This window comes from Hippoglossus stenolepis, chromosome 14 (genome assembly GCF_022539355.2).
Source record: "Hippoglossus stenolepis isolate QCI-W04-F060 chromosome 14, HSTE1.2, whole genome shotgun sequence".
Taxonomy (NCBI): Eukaryota; Metazoa; Chordata; class Actinopteri; order Pleuronectiformes; family Pleuronectidae; genus Hippoglossus; species Hippoglossus stenolepis.
Genome location: NC_061496.1, coordinates 16,445,360 through 16,462,436, shown reverse-complemented (window position 1 = coordinate 16,462,436; position 17,077 = coordinate 16,445,360). Strand labels below are relative to the sequence as shown.

General features: G+C 41.4%; 1 protein-coding gene across 1 annotated transcript in view; it reads right to left on the bottom strand.

Annotated features, from left to right (window-relative positions):
- Positions 1-11,409, bottom strand: part of atf6 (activating transcription factor 6) — a 32,465-nt gene extending 21,056 nt beyond the window's left edge. The window contains exons 1-7 of the mRNA XM_047343250.1: positions 11,168-11,409; positions 9,995-10,071; positions 9,594-9,672; positions 8,468-8,565; positions 7,675-7,798; positions 7,205-7,408; positions 5,437-5,582 (exon numbers count right to left, since the gene is read on the bottom strand). Of these exons, the coding sequence (XP_047199206.1) occupies positions 5,437-5,582; positions 7,205-7,408; positions 7,675-7,798; positions 8,468-8,565; positions 9,594-9,672; positions 9,995-10,071; positions 11,168-11,267 (828 nt within the window). The 5' untranslated portion in view covers positions 11,268-11,409. The remainder of the gene's footprint in view (positions 1-5,436; positions 5,583-7,204; positions 7,409-7,674; positions 7,799-8,467; positions 8,566-9,593; positions 9,673-9,994; positions 10,072-11,167) is intronic.
- Positions 11,410-17,077: the final 5,668 nt, after the last annotated feature.

Below are 17,077 nucleotides of genomic sequence, written 5' to 3'. Positions count from 1 at the left end.
ACCAGCTCCCACTCACTCTTATTCAGGATGTGATACCCTGAACAAGACTGTCCGACTTCTTAAAACAAGATGTGAAAGCAGACGAGAAGTCTGAAAATGGGTCACTGGCAGAGAAGAAGAAGAAGAGAAACATCCTATAAAAAGTCAGTCAAAAGTAAACGGAAGAAACGAAGGGGAGCCTGACGTCTAACCTATAGGACCTACTTTGTTTTTCTCACCGGGAGAACCCTCGGGCTGCTAAAGCTCCAGTTTACTTTAGTGACAGATTAATAAATAGACATGTTTAAGACGTGTCGTGATGTTAACGACACCTCTGCAACAAATCAGGGCTTTAACGCTGCTCTAAAAGAAACCTGTGAGAGCATGTGATCAAGCTTCTGCTAAAACAATATTTATGCCCACATCCTGTGAGAGGTCAAGAGGCCTCTTTCAATACCTCTGTTCTATACGTGAAGAAGGACGTGTTTACGGAGTGCGTCACAGTTTGAGGAATGGGTTCACATCAGAGACACATAAACACTGAGGAACTATGTACGCTGCAGGTCTTGATGTAAAAAAAAAAAGTCCAACCACCTTAATTGCTGTAATTTGTCTTACATGCTTTAGTTCATCTGCAAATAAATAGATCAGATATTCAGCATTTTACGGTTTAAATTCTCTGGATTTGTCCATTTCAGATCAACACTGGATAAACTTTAAAAAGACACAATAAAAATGTAAAAAGAATCAAACTAATGAGAAAATAAATACATGAGAGCAGTTTAAAATTTTCCGTAGGAAGGAGTAGTGGGATTTATTCCTACTTGAGGTCAGTGAGCAGTGACCTGAAACCACAGCCCTGCATTATGCTAACCAGAAACAGCCCATATCTTGACATGACCTATCACAAATGAACAGGACCAATATCCGTGATCACCCGAAAACCTCCATTGTTCATCAAGTCCCTATAGCTACCCCTCTACTGCCCTTCCCCTTCCCCAAACACCCTCCCAGGGGTAAGCTTCTAAGAGCCCGGGTCTAATAGCCCCACTGGTGATTAAGTTATTTGGATCCTAGTATTTGTGCTCCGTCTCCTGAGAAACCCGTCTGTCTCCCAGCACGGATCTGGGAGCCGTGCCACTAGCTTGAGCCTGGGAAAGCTGCAAGTAAGCGGTTACCAGGGGGAGCGGAGACCATGGGGGAACCTTGTGTCGCCACAATGAGGCCGATGAGGGAAATGTGGGGCAAGGGGCGAAAAAAGTGGCACCTCTCAATGAAGTCCATGAATGGACATGAGGCTAACACTGGTTCAAAGTCTATTTTAAGTGTCATTGGGAAAATAAACAAGGAAAATTGCCATGGTCCCTGTGAGCAGGCCACATGCCACCAGCTGCTAGTGTGGACCTGCGGAGCGGCCAGCTGCAGACAGCTGTTGGGAGGCTGATCAGTCAGTTACAGTCTTGGGGCGTTGTTCTTAGTAATGTAGGATTTATTAGCAGGGTGTTGCTGAAACTAATGAAGAATTTCTGCTCAACCACAAGCAAGAGTTAATAGGAAAACCGCAACAGATCTGCACATGCCCGACTGTCACGCTGCTGGTTAGGGTCTTTCTATCATTTACATCCAGCATCCAAAGGGGTTACTGCAGGAGGAAGTGTGAGATGAACCATTAACCTACCCTAACGGGAGGGGCGCCATTTAACAAGTTGGGGTGAAAATGTCACCTGATTTTACTGTAGGTCATAAAACAACTACAACTGTGGCACGCCCTCCACAGGTGAAATAACTGTCAACCTGTGGTATTAAATTCTCTCAAAGAGCTAAGACACTTGACTGAATAAAAGTTAAATCACTTATTTATGTGTATGAGGGGGAAAAAGCAAGTTTTTCCCACTTACCAGACTTGGGACTGTTTTTACATTCTGGACACATTTTTGAGTGGGATGTAAAAAACAAAATTCTGCATTAGCAACAGTAAGAATGGATTGTCTACCTGCCTTTAATTATCAATAAACATTCAACTTACTGAAAAGTTTAGTATCTGACTCTGTGTTATGAAGCAACAAGGGCTTCTCGGACATGTTTACAGTAGTTTTCCTGCTGCTTATTATGGAAGCAGGTTTTATACATTAAAAACAAGCGCAGACAGATGTGGTGACAAAAACATGAGCTGGAAATCCACTCAGCTAAAATATTCAACAGATTTTCAACACGACATATGGTTACTCTATAAAATCAATATGGGGAAAACAAAATGCCATCTTGTTAAATGGACTTCTCGGATGAAACCTGTTGGATCGGTGTCATTTTGCTGTCGAGGAAACGTATCAAGGTGATTCGTTTTACTTTAACTCAACCAATCGCATCAATTTGAAACCTTGAAAACTTAACAAGCGTCGACATCTGGGTTAAATGTAGGAGGCCACTTTGTATCCAGAATCACAGCGGGCTTTCCTGGTGTCCCCTCCTGTAAATCCTCCCCGTCCTACAAATGGGAGGATTTGTTGAGGCCTGCAATTCCAGGCTGGGCTGTTTTTCGGTCAGAGCTCAATCCTTCCTGTGCAGGAGCCCATTACATTACAGTGACCCGATCCCTGATGGCTGTTTACAGCTGCCGCAAAATGCTTCGCCCGGCACAACACCTGCCTGCAGCATGTAATCGTTAGCAGCCGTTTAACACCCGGGCTTACATAGGCTAACAAGAGGCCGATAATACAGTACCGTAAAGAACATGAACAACCACACACACTGTAGATAGTACTACATGTAGCAACACCTGGCACAGGCATGCCATCTTTAACATGCATTTTGCACACCGCCCTGGCCCACCAAGTCAACTTGCTATAAAGTGAACCCAGCTGCATCAAGTCCGAGCACCAGCATACACTCACGCAGCGGGGTTATGGCTCAAGAGCTTGTCAATGGGCCACGGAAATAACTTCTGTCCATTTCAACAACTGCATAGTAACAATAGATGCTGAAATGCTGATAAGTAACTTTTGACGTTCACAGTTTTTTTTATTAAAAAGCAATAAAGGCTAAAAAAAAATCCCCCTCTCAATTATTGTGTACAGCCCATCCCATTTTAATCACCTATTGTAAACTTTATTGACGTGGTTGGCTTTACAATTGACTGAGAGGCAAATTTGTGTTGGCTTCTGGGGTTTGGAATTCCATGACATTTCTGTTCATGTCTGGCATGAAAAGTTATTCTCCAGACTCCATTGTGCCAAACGATAATTGAACAAGTTCCTCGCTACTCTTTATTAGGGTGGTCAACATAACCATTCATAAAACAATAACCACTTGTAAAACTTTAGTTGAGTTTCTCATTTAAAAAACCCTTGATGGAAAACATTGTTAATGTCAAAACAAATGAAGCAGCCTGGTAAAACAGAGCATTCTGACCTTAGGTTATGATTTATGTTTCTCGTGTAAATGAGGAATGAATCAGGGCCACACAGTGATCATTCATGAAAGATGATAATAGCTGAAAATTAGACCTATTTTCTGCGGTCATCCCAGTGTCACCACAATTTAAGAGACATTTCATCAACCTACTTTAAGTCCAATGGTGCATTTGTGCAACTTCTCTCCCACACCAGTGTGAGCTGGACAGCAAAAGTAAATACGGTGTGAATGTGGAAGTCCTGCTCACAAAAATAAAACAAGACAAACAGAAGACGGAGTGAGAACATGTTTCTCAACTCTCTAAAGGTCAGACAAGAGCAAGCCATCAGGAACTGTTGCGCTGGAGACCAAAGCCTGAAACAACACTGAAGTTGCTGAAAGTCACGGCATCTCCCGGTTTGCACAACGGAGGCTGACAGCTCGGACTGGGCGAAGAGATTTTGCAGAAAATCTGAACAAAAACAACAGCCTCAGTCCTTTGAAAGAATATGACTCTCCCACTCAAAATAAAACAGCACGGACAAAAGATGGGGAGCTATTCTTGAGAGACCTTGTGGTCTCTCAAGAATAGCTTAGTTTATAGTTAAAACTTGTGTTTTAACTATAAACACAACAAACTATAATATAGTTTTCTTTTTTAACTTTTAAATCTCTGGGGCAGTCCCTGCTGCACTTAATAGTACCTTACAAGTTTCCCTCAAAGCTCTGTGTCATTTTGCAGAGCTATGAAAAAGGAGTGTGTGAAGAGGAGAACTAATGATGGTTAGTGTGTGTGTGTGTGTGTGTGTGTGTGTGTGTGTGTGTGTGTGTGTGTGTGTGTGTGTGTGTGTGTGTGTGTGTGTGTGTGTGTGTGTTCTGTGCACTGCAGCTGTCCTGACGTCACCCCTGAATGCAACACACAGACGGATCTCTGTCACCCACACAGAGTCTTGTCCTTCAGTGAAACTGTCTGAACTACAATTACATCACATGTCTATGTTTCCAATGAAACCCCTCAGGTATGATCATCCACAGATTGTTTTGTGGCTCCATGTATTGTCTGTTGTATTCATGATATACTCTGATAAAAAGCATATTCGTTAAGGCAAAGACTGAACTCATTAGTTTTAATGAATGATCTGACATGTAGATGCCTCTCGACTAGAGTCCATAATGAGAAATAAAATAAACTTCAATCTACTCTCAAAAGTAATACTTTGGATGTTTAAAACTTAGAACGACACAATAGAACATACTATTGTTTTTTCTTACATTTCCGATGAAGTATCTTTCAATTATTGAGTGAAAATCATTAATTTCAACATTAAGTTTGGCCTCACAACATAACAGTACATACATGTACATCCATCGATTAATTATCAATACAGTTAATCCGTTTATCTATCTTTAGGTTCACAGTGTGGAGCCAAACATATACACGTAATCTTATAAGCATGCAGCTACATGGAAGTGCACACAAGCAAGTCCTTGCATGTCCACACACGCATAAACACCAGTGCTGAAAGTGCACATTATTCCTGCGAAGATGCAGTTTGATCTTCAGAAGAGAAGGACATTGAGAAACTCTTCCCCTGAGAGCAGAACTATCGCTGCTGTATTGAAACACACAGACACTGTTTGACATCCATGTAAAACACTGTGGTCCCCAGTTTGTTTGGACAGTCAGGTGTCCATGATGCCTCTTAACTTAACACTGTATCAACCAGTTTTTAATCCTACTGTCTTGATGTCACAGGAAATGACCTGACATTACGTAACCATAGAAACACAAGTACACTAAAGGCCATGCTGGTTCTAAATGGTCAATGTAAAATAATTGGCCTGAAGATTTTAAGGTATAAACATACAAAATTAAATTACTTCTCATGAATACAGAAAATGCAAATTACTGTGTTTCCATCCACTGCTTTAATGCAAAGATTAAGAGTTACACATGTCATGATCCGTCTCGGGTCTGTTTTTTTCCTCAGAAACAGGTGGATGGGAACACGCTTGCTGTTAATATCTAGTCCTCGACTAGTAGACAGGAAAACATAACTGACTCACATCATCATCTGAGGAAGAGGTTCGGAGTGTGACGGAGACAGGCCTGTCCTGGCTGAGCGTTGGCATGGTGACCACATTGCTTGTGACGGCCTGTGGTGTCTGGATGTGTAGCACTTGGCTTGGCTGAGACAGCACGATAGGACGACCTGAGAGAGGCATAACACATAGACACTTAAATTACATGGGGTTAGCTTACCTAGCTATACTATAATCATATATCTACTCTATGATTAACACTGATTAACCCTGACTGTGATTATGTGTTTGTGTGTATGTTCTTACCCCACATATCTTACAATAACATAAACATTAATGCTAATATTTTATAAAAGCTGTGAAATCTATCAGTGTGGTGTTTGAGGAGCCTCCAGCTGCAGATGGCACTTTCAGCTCCTTGAACTCCCATCACATCTGATTACCTATGTTGACCCCTTTAAAGACACTTTCTGAGTTTAAAGTACAGATGGAGAGGATGTTTACCATCTTGACCTGTGGTCCTTAACTTCCACATTCCTTACTGAGAGCTGTCGGGAGTTTTATGTGCATGAACGCACATAAACATGCACATGTGCCCACATTTTTTTAAAACAACGAGGCCTGACAGAAACTAACGCAAACCTCAACAAGAAAAAACAATATTGTCTGTGTTACTAAATGTGCTGTTGGTGTAGGAGCCTCCCGCTATTTAGCGGATACCTCCCAGTGAGACTGTGCCAGGAACCATTCCTCAGAATGGACTCAGCAAGCTTCACCTCTAACGCTAAGCGAGTCTGTCAGTGCTAATAGTGCAGAAGTATTGCCCAGGCCTGCTAATGAATGTGAGTGGTGCCAGCGTTATGTCTTGTGCTCAAGCTCTGTAAGAAGAATTCAAGAGGCGGAAAGTCAAAAGAAATTAAAAGCTTTGGGAAAACCAGTCAGCCTGTTTGTTCCCCCGGAAACACACAACTACCGAGGTCAGACTCTATAAAATATGAACTCATCTGTTAACATCTCTGATTTCTTTGAATGCTTCATCTCCCTGAAGTAGTGATCTCAATCATCAGCTGCAAGAGGATCGTAAACCAATGAAACCCGTTACACTGAGCAGGCCTGACTTCACTTCCATCTGGGGTCCTAAACTTGGATGACTTGGCCTTAGCCATCTGCCATCTTGGCCATTACCAGGCAGACAGAAGAGCCAAGTTCAAATTCATGTCATGAGGTCAGATACTCCACCCACTTGGGTCCCAAGCAATGAGATAAGTATTTATATTGGCCTGGGTGCTGTTGATGTAACACACAGAGGACCAGATTGGTAAACCAGGCAAGACTGATAATGACTTAAATGCAAATACACACACCAGCTGATAAGTAGTCTCTGGTTTACCTGTGGATTATAAAACATTTTCTTGATAATATGAATATATCAATGATGGATTCTTTCTCAAAAACATTCCAAATTTAGACATATTTTGGATTAAAAAAGCAAACATTTAACATCTAAATACAATTTGACCATAGAGTACTATGGTATGAAGCTGACCAGTGAGAAAAATATTAGGTTAGAGCACCCTCTGCTGGCCAAGGCACAACAAAGTAAATGGTTGTTTCAGAGAAAATGACAAATACATCACAAACAATAACCATTATTAATACTAAATCATACAAGTTACAAAATATACTTATGGTAAAGAACATCATCATGTAATTTGCTAATATGTCCAGAGATCCATATATCTGAGCAAATATTTCTTAATGTGTTTCAATGTGTTGCAGTGAGACCTCTGACCTGGAGGGGGCGCTGGCTGGATGTTGATTGGAACTGGTTTGACCACAGGCAGCACAGTGGTCTGCAGGGGCTGGATGATGATCGTCTTGGCCTGCAGGGAAGCTCCTGCCTGAGCGAGTGGCACAGCTGTGATCAGCGGCCTCGGCTGGATGGAAACTTTTGGTTCGATCTTAATCGGCCTCTTGATGGACTGAGCTGCTTTGGCTGGTGTGTGTGTGTGGGGGGATTGGCAGGAGTGAGATAAGAAAAGTGAATTTATGTAAGTACAAGGAAAGGCTGAAGAAGTTTGCATTCATTACAGGGTGTTTCCTGTAGTCCTGCTCATTTTCTAATGAGACATTACATTTACCTCTGTTTCCTTTACCAATCTCAGAATTCTACAAACACAAATCGTGGCTGGTTTAGGACAAAGAGTTCAAATGTAGATGACGGCTAAAAGAGCAAATAAGCAGATGCAAGGACTGCCTCACCTCGTGGGGTCTGGCTGGTCCTCTTTGGAGCTGTCTTGGCTGGGGTAGGGATTTCATAAAATCCACTGGACTCTGAGCAGACTGAAACAGGAGAGTGTTGCGACTGTAGCGACAGGGCCTCATCCTGGACAGGGAGGCAGAGAGACTTAGATCCTGTGTCTAAATACCAGCAATGTGCTAAAGGGGGAAGCACTGGTTATAGTGACACTGAAAATGCATCTGAAATACACATAATCCTTACTAAACCAGTCATACTCTTATCTAATACATGTAGAGACATCTGATCAGATATGGCTGATGAAGTGTCCTTGTTAATATCCAAAGACTCCAGGAGACAAACGTGTCCTTGGATCCAGACAGGGTGATTCAGTGAGCAGACATACGTGTGCAGACTGTGTTGGGGTCAGAAAGAGATGTAACCCATGTCCTTGTTCTGACACATTGTGAAAACATCTGCCTGCTAAATTATGCTAATGTCGCTGAAGTTGTCAGCGCCTTTTATCTAATGAGGGGGCAGGACACAGCTCAGATCGACAGCAAATTATTAGTTTGACAAGGTGTTTAAGGCTTTTATTAATACTTGTGTGCGTGTGTGTATGTGTGTAGAGCAGCTGTCAATGTTCAAACACCATCTGGATGAGGATTTCATTTGTCCTATCCATGCCCCAACATGGACATATATTTAAATATTAACAAAATAAAGAGCACTAACAAAGGTAAAAATTTGCATTGGATGTGAAAGTCAAATCCCGAACTCTCAGGAGGACAAAGAGTTGAGGACAGTGACGCTTACTTGTAGGGAGTACGGGGACAGAGCCTCCACAGAGCCAGGAGAGGGGACAGAGCTCAGAGTGTGGGCAGGTGACAGAGAGTCCACACTCACCTCACCATCTGGATACACAACGGCAAACACACACACACAGATGACGTGTCATATATGAAGGGTTATGAGTACGGGATGTGTGTTAACCATCACTGATTATTCACACACATTAAGTCAATATTATTCATCTATATAATGTGAAATATTACACCTCATGTAAAAACCTTGATGATGTATATATCTCACATAACTTTGTCCACAGACTATGGCTGCCGTAATTCAATAAAGTTAATCTTATCTTACCTTAAAATAAACAGCCTACATATTTCCCTCTCTAAATCAGCATAAGCCATTGTTTCCAGAGGAGTTACACCTAATGAATGAGCTACACCAGGGTTTGTACTACAAGGCAGGATTTGTGCTAAGTGAGGTAACATTTCAAAGCCAGTTTGCTTCTTGCATAAAACAGTCAGACATTGCATCATTTTTCATCTGCATCACATATTCTAAAAAAAAAATTTACTATCAGACAAAGAATCAAAACTCACAAATTAGGAAACTTAATAAAATGTTTAATTATTGACAGTTTATCCTAAACCTGACTTTAACAAATGCAAATCATTTGTTGTGTTTTTCTATTTGACTTAAGTGATCATATTGCTTATATTACATGTTGCTAAACATGACTTTTGTCTTTCGCTGCAGGTATCAGGATTTCTTCCCAAATCATATTGAGAACTTTATTCATGTTTAAGACTATGTTTTGTAATAGAGGATATCAGTAGAGACGACGTTAGGTGCAGTGAAGTCAAATCAGGAAAAGGTATCCTGGATATGTTGACCATATTTCGAAGTACAGGCCCCTTCTGTCTTTGTATTTCAAAAATAATTTAGCCGTGCAAACAAAAGCATAATATACCATCGTTTTGAAAGACTTATAGTACCACTACACCATCACACAATATTAGGACTGGTGGGGGTGACTATTGAAAATCATTATAATCAACCTAACCCTTACTTCTGCCCCGACTCCTGGTTTTGCAAAATTAAATGTGACATCCATGATTAACACATGTTTCAACATGTGTCGCTGTACCTGTGTAGATGCTGCTTGTGTCCACTTCATTCCACAGAGGTATATCAATATCAAAGTCCAGATCGGGACCCACGTTGGCCTGAGAAACCAAACACAAAATTCTTAACCAGTGAATCGTATCAGCATGCAAATGTGAAACAGAAGTAAGCATCTTATTAATTAATAGTGTAAGCAATAGAAATTGTATTACTTAGTTCATCTTTAAGTGAGTTGACGGTCAAGTGTTTAAGAAGCAGTCAATAAAACTCCTGTTACTGCCAACGGAAATTGTCTGACATTCACACTGCAACGTGGTGTTAACTAGCACATTTCCTGTTGGCCACATTTCATGAGAGGCCACATTTCATGCGAGACCACATTCCATGATAAAAGTTTGCATACTGAGAGGAAGTGTTACTCACATAGCCAGGGTTCTGCAAGGCCTCAAGCAGGTCGACTGCATCTTCCAGGTTGTCAAGCTCATCGAACAGGCTTATGTCTGTGGGGTGACGACACATAGGACATACATGAGTCAGAGTTTAATCAAGAGACAAATTATGACTTTGGACACTAAGAGAAAACGTGGAGTTACAAGAAAAAGCTATTGATCGTTAGTTGGAGCCTTACATGTAACTATGTAATAATAACAATGATTATATTAAACTTTATTTCTATAGTGCCTGTCAAAAACCAGAGTCACAAGGTGCTTCACAAAATAAAATATTATTGCAAATGACCATATGACAACCGGATTATACTCAGCAATGTAATAAAACAGAACATGTGAAAAAACTACGTTAAAACAATAAAATAAAACAACAAAAAATATAAAATATAAAAATGCCTGTCTGTCTATTAAGGACAGTGTTTAACCCCTTTTTAAACGGAGCCTCTCATCCTGCTATCCTAAAACCATTAATCTCACATTTGTTTTAATCCTGAATTGTGGGATTTTTAAACAACATGATTCTCTGATCTCAGGTTTCCAATAGAAGAGTAAGGAGTTAAAAGTTGTGAAACATAAAGTGGAAACCAAATCATCATTGTGTGATATGTACTCTAGGAGCTTTGTCATTGTATCTCCAACTCTGTCATTAACCAATACAAACTTGTATGGTATAAATAGTCCAAAAATAGACAATAACACACAAAAGTAGTGATACAACAACAAAAGAAAGAAACTTGAGGAAACATACAAATTAAAGAGCAAGGATAGCAAGACCAAAAGTTACTGTTTTTGTTTCATCGTTTGAAGTTTCAGCTTCTTCCTGAACATATTCAATAATTCATATTTAGCAGCAAAGAGTAAACACGGTGGGAACATGCAGGTGTCCCCCAGCTGAGACGTTACTATTTACATGTTACACCATGTTACATCATAACATCACTAGCTAGCTAATGCTAACTGACTTGTAGCATATGATGGAAACACACTCCCTACCTCCAGCTCAGGCTTAAGTGGTTGTGTAAGCAGCAGCATTGAGACAAATGTAAATTAAAAAACATAATTGATAATAATAATAAAACACAGCTGCATTAGTTATACTGGACTTCCTGTATGTGTCCTGTGGTCAGTGTAGTAAACCGTCTCTTACCCCACTCTCCTCCCTGGTCGATGGACATGAGACCGGTCTCACCGTCCATCTCTGGACTCTGCTGTTGCTCCTCCAAGTGTAACATGTAGGCGGACGACATCCTCGTTTAAATTCATTAGTGAATAGTCCCGCTGTGACAAGTTTCCACCGAGCGACGGATCATGCGTGTGTTCATGATTCACTTGTTTTGCATCTCGACTTCCGCCTGACGGGAAGATACACGTCTGACTTTTACCAAAATCTACGGGTGCCGCCGAGGGACCAACGTGGGTGAAGCTGAACTGCACACTCTACTGCCGGTGCTGCTCCACCAGACCGCAAGGTGGCGTGATAGTACCGCAGTCTGCAAAATGGTCAGAGAGTTTGCTGTTGAGTTCCCCTCTGTTGAAAGTGAGTGGTGACGACAATGAGTTCTTACTTTGAAGTTTAAATTCTTGTTGGGTGTTCTTAACTTGTACTTAAAGGCTTTCTCTCCCTAACCCTCCAAACATGTCCTCACTCTGTAGGGTCCATGCATAACATGGGCCTCACAAAGATATAAGTACAGGAACACACACACACACACACACTTGTCTCTCAATAGTTGTGAGGACACTCAATAACATAATTCATTCCGTAGCCCCTTACCCTAACCTTAATCATCACAACTAAATGCCTGACCCTAACCGTATTCTAACCCTAAACTAATTCAAACCCTAACCTAATTCTAACCCTAAAACCCTTAAACAACCCTTTGCATTTGTGAGGACCATGCTGCCAAAATGTCCTCACAACGTCAAAATGTCCTCACAATGATAGTATTAAACCAAAATTATACCTCATAACTATAGAAAGACATGCGCTTCCACACACACACACACACACAGGTTTTCGCTGCTACAGCTCATTAGGATTTACTTTGCATTGACTCCATTCATTGTGGACAGCCTAACCAAAACTTAATCTGTGACCCTTAACCAGGACCTCAGAAATTATACTTTGTCTTGTCACGACCAGGCTTTGGACCCCATGATGTCTACTAGTTTGGTATTTATGCTGGATTAGGTCCAAAAGAGGAAACAAAAAAAAGTACACACGCACAGGTCATTCGTGGGGCCTAAACCTAACCCTAACAGTGGTGACATTATGTGCTAAAAGTCAGTAGCAGGTGTACACTGGGTCTAATCCTTCATGGACATTTCAGGTCGTGGAGAGATTAACCTGAGGTGGTCCAGTTGATTCCCTGCTGGATTGGTTTAGCTCTCTTCTAAAAGAACAAGCCCCCAGTCTGTTTTAACTTATTAAAGCATGGCAAAGACTAACAGGGGTCAACCATCTGCCAGAAGTCTGCAATCCACCTGTAACATAAAACCCAATCAACTAATGTAAGCAATCTGATTTCATGAGTCACTGGTCAGCGCGGTGCATGCTATTCTCTTCATTCCCAGCATGACAGTGTGACTGTGCACCTTTGTGGAGTCAGAGGTTGCTTTGCCTCAAAGTCAAAGTGTCAAACAGTCTCCACAGAGCTGAAAAATATAAGATGTGTGTCCTGATGGTAATGATAATGCAAGCATCTCTGATTGGAGTGCTGTGGTAATGGCATGGATGATGTCTTCTGTCTGTGAACAGATCAGGGCTCATCATATTGATTGTGTGTAAAGCCCGTTTGGACACAGGCACGGACAGCAGATTAACAGGTTGACCCGATATGATGGCAGATTGGTTTAACCAGACATTTGCGTGAAATTGATTTAGGGGCTTTGGTCATGTTTCTGTTGCTGTTGAAGCTGCTACAAAAAAAAGAATCATCTCGTTTATCTGACACATGATGTCCATGTTAAAGATCTGTTAATATTCTTGTAATCTGAATACCAGCCAGACCATTCATGAGCATCACACCCTGAAATTGAAATCCTTGGGTAATAATAGACTTGACATGATCATGATATATATCATCATAACACGATGATTTTGAAATAATACATAGAAATTGTCACAGCATTTTTGGACTATTACTTTTATTCTTTGATTGACACCTCTTATCATACTCTAGAACCAAGTAACAGTCCACACTAATCCTGCCTCTTCAATCCAACAGTTATTGTCTATACAGCCAAATAAACTGTGGGCACTTGGAGAGCGCATATACCTGCCATAGCCAACGATCTATCTTTAAATGTTAAAGAAAGAGACAAAAGAATTCCTGGATCCACCTGCTTGTCTGGATCCATTCCACATCCTTCCACCAAGGTTCAGGGAAATCAGTTCAGTTGATTTTGTGTGATCCTGCTTACAAACAAACAAACAAACAGGGTTAGGGTTTAGTTTCCTAAATTATTTTCTCCATCAAGATCGATGAATTATTCCCGGGGAAAAGAGTGAAACCTTTGAAAATCGACGTTAACGATGTTAAAAAAAGGGCAAAAATAGATCATGATCTGACCCCGATCGGCACCAAAATGTATTTGGTTCTTTTAACTCCTCTGGTCTTTCGAACAATCCACACACCTAGCTCCACTAAGAACAGTTGTTTCATGTTTCAAAGGAATTGATTGGTTAATGGGCAGTGCTTTTATACTGGTTGATCTATCCCCAACTTACTCCAGAGCAGGTTAGCCATTCAGCATAAGTTACCATGGTGATTCACACTGATAAGAAGTGAACGAGCTTCGTAGATCTAAAACCTCTGAATTAAACCTGAAGTTACCCTTATAACCGCAAATCCTGCTTCGTAGAACAGCCCCTAGTTGTTTTTGTGTAACATTACTATACTAATAGATAAACCAACCAACAAACAAATGGGCAGGGGTGAAAACACAACCTCCTTGCTGGAGGTAATGAATAACAATTGTATAATGACTTAACTGATTGATGGACACACCGTCATAAAAGTGCCATGCATGTTAGCCATCACCACATCTACAATTTCTATCTTATAATTGAGAAAACTGATCAAGTTCTGTGTCTAAATATTTGGTTCTTGGCCTCGATGACAAAATGTTAACCTCAGTTATCTTGTTATAAATAGGTTGTTACAGTAAAATACGTAAATGAAATGGAGAACCCAAACCAAGACAATGCCATCACAGACAATGAACAAAGGCTAGAAGCCCCACACCATTGATCAGACAATGTAAACCCAATTAGGGAGAGATCAGGAGAAACAAAGGGTACCTGATGTGACACAGGGCTTTTAGTTACAACCAAATAAATTCAAATTTAAAAAGGCTACTTGGTGGTTGACAGACTGTGTGCAATTAGGCTTGCACAACGAAAAGACAAAGACATACGAGTAGATTTCTCACTGTAGATGTTGAAATGATGTCTGGAAACATCATTATTGGTGTTGCTGCAATTATTGGCATCATTAATATTGTATTGTGTCGTTAAGAAATGCTTAAAATAGTTTGAACTCTCTTCGTCCCATGTGGCCACAACAGAGAAAAATCCGTTGTTTGTGAAAAGGAGGTGGAGGACGAGCTCCTTCTGAGCAAAGAGAAACCCCCTTTTAGCGAAAGGGAGTTCGAGCTACATTTCATCTTTTGTGTCCCAGATTGATGACCTATGAGATGGATGATGTTCTGTAGTGCTGTGTGGCATTGTCTTATCCCGGGCCGACACAAAGAGGGAGAACACTTATCATCTCAGACTTATGTATGGAGCAGGGGGGCAGGGGTTGTCAGAATGGTGAAGAGGGTCCAGGAGGGAGGGTGAGGGTGAGGCGAGGCGTAGGGTTCCCTCTGATAAAGCGTGATGGAGATGAGCTAATGACAGTAGAGGCAGATGGAGAGAGCCATCTCCCATGACGACGCAGCCAGAGACCTCCGTCCTGAAGCCAGAGAGGGACGGACGCAGAGAAATAAGAGGACGAGGGCCAAAAACAGAGAGAAGAAGAAAAGAGAGAGAAAAAAACAAAACATGTTTTAGGTGTTGGATGCACGTGTGTTTCAACTCATGCATTATTGCTTGCGTTCTGCAGCCGTCAGTGGGGTTCCGATGTGACTTAGTTTGTGTTTGGCATTTTTGGCTGCACTGTGACTTGTAAGCAGGTGGCCCAGGTTTGTCGAGCTTGGTTTAGGATTAGACTTTGGGACATTGTTTGGTGGGAATGGTCCTGTGAATACAAAGGGATTAGAGCAAAGGGTTGCTTCATTGACTGTGAGTTGGTGTGTGTGTGTGTGTGTGTGTGTGTGTGTGTGTGTGTGTGTGTGTGTGTGTGTGTGTGTGTGTGTGTGTGTGTGTGTGTGTGTGTGTGTGTGTGTGTGTGTGTGTGTGTGTGTGTGTGTGTTGGAGGGTGGGGGCTCTGAAGTTGATGGATGGATTTGGAAAGCAACGAAAATAAAAAATTTGCTGTAACTAGGAAAATAAATGAAAATAACTATTAAATGCAAAAAAATCAATAATTGAGGGGCTTAAAATAAGTGCAGGGTTACACTGTAGTTTTGGACATGAAAGATCTCTGGTGGCGTGCATGTATTTTCAGAAAGACTTAAAGAAAAGTGAACAACAAACAGCTAAAAGTTGAATTTGTGATATTAATAAAAAATAGCAAAAAACACATGTCTTCCCCAGTTCCCACGTTCCTCTCCTAATGCTCTGAGGAGTAAGGAGGGGGAGAAAGCCCCCTACCAAAATCATCTCAATGCCTTGAACCATGTGCCACCATTAGGGACACACAAAGAGAGATGTGACAAATGACCATTTTAATGTCCCCCTCTTTGACTTTAATGAATTTATACGTTATCGTGGCCCTAATGGAGGCTGCGGTGGAGGGGCTGGCGCGCGGCCATAACAAATGAAAAGCTCTGATTAGTGTAGAATGAGCCGAGAGAAAAAAAGCCCATTCATCTTGGTTAGCATCCTCCTGTGCTCTTTTATGGGTCGCTGTTACAAGGACGGTGGAGCCGGGGGGCGCACCGGTCCCCCCCATTAGCGCGGCAGCCCCGGATTGAGGGGGTTCCGCTGAGTGGTCAGCGGCAGCAGCGGCGGTGGACCCGGCGTTGACGGAGCGTCTGGCCGCTGCGCAGTTCACCGCTGTGAATGCCACAGTGCGGCGTGACTCCTGAATAACCTTCTGAGGTACCGGGAGCCTCACCCCTGCATGACCCCGCACTCCGAGCAGGGGTGTGGGGGGACTCCGGGGGGTACCCAGACCAGGCCTCACTCTCTACAGCAGTAGGTAAACACATGGAGTAAAGATCCCCTCAGGAGATTCAAAACAGAGCTCTGCGTTTATACAAATGTAACAGGATGCAAGCAACACTCAATTAGATATTTAATTAAAGACAAGTGTAATAAAGCAGATTAACATGGATAATTCGCAGGGGGGGGATTATTTTGTCAAGAAAAGCTGCAAAAAAATAGAAAAAGCTGCATGACTGTGTGCTCAAATACAACCTAATAAAATGCTTAAATTGTGGTGGTTCACAGCTAAAGTGTAAGCGATGCCCTCATCACTAATGTGTTGATATATTTAACACAATCTTGTATGAGCAAATTTAGATATCTAATTAAAGACAATAACAATGCAGATTAACATGGATAGTTCGCAGGTGGATTGTATTATTCTTATTTTTAAGTATTATAGTATCCTGCATCCAAAAAGTGTGGGTGTGAATGATGCACGTGTGTGTAAACTGCATGCCTGTGTGCTCAAAGCAGTAATAAATACACAAATAAAATGCTTGCATGCTCTATTCAAATCCATTCACTCAGCCATGTGCCCACATCACTAATGTGTTGATAGATGTGGCACAATTTAAACAACACTCAATTAGATATTCAATGAAAGATAATAACATTGCAGATTAACAATTAGAAGATGGATTGTTGTTGTTGTTGATTTTACCCCCCGGAAATGCACATTTTTATATTAAAGTGCATGAAAAGAGTGTGGGTGTGAATGATGCACAACAGAGAAATAAACAA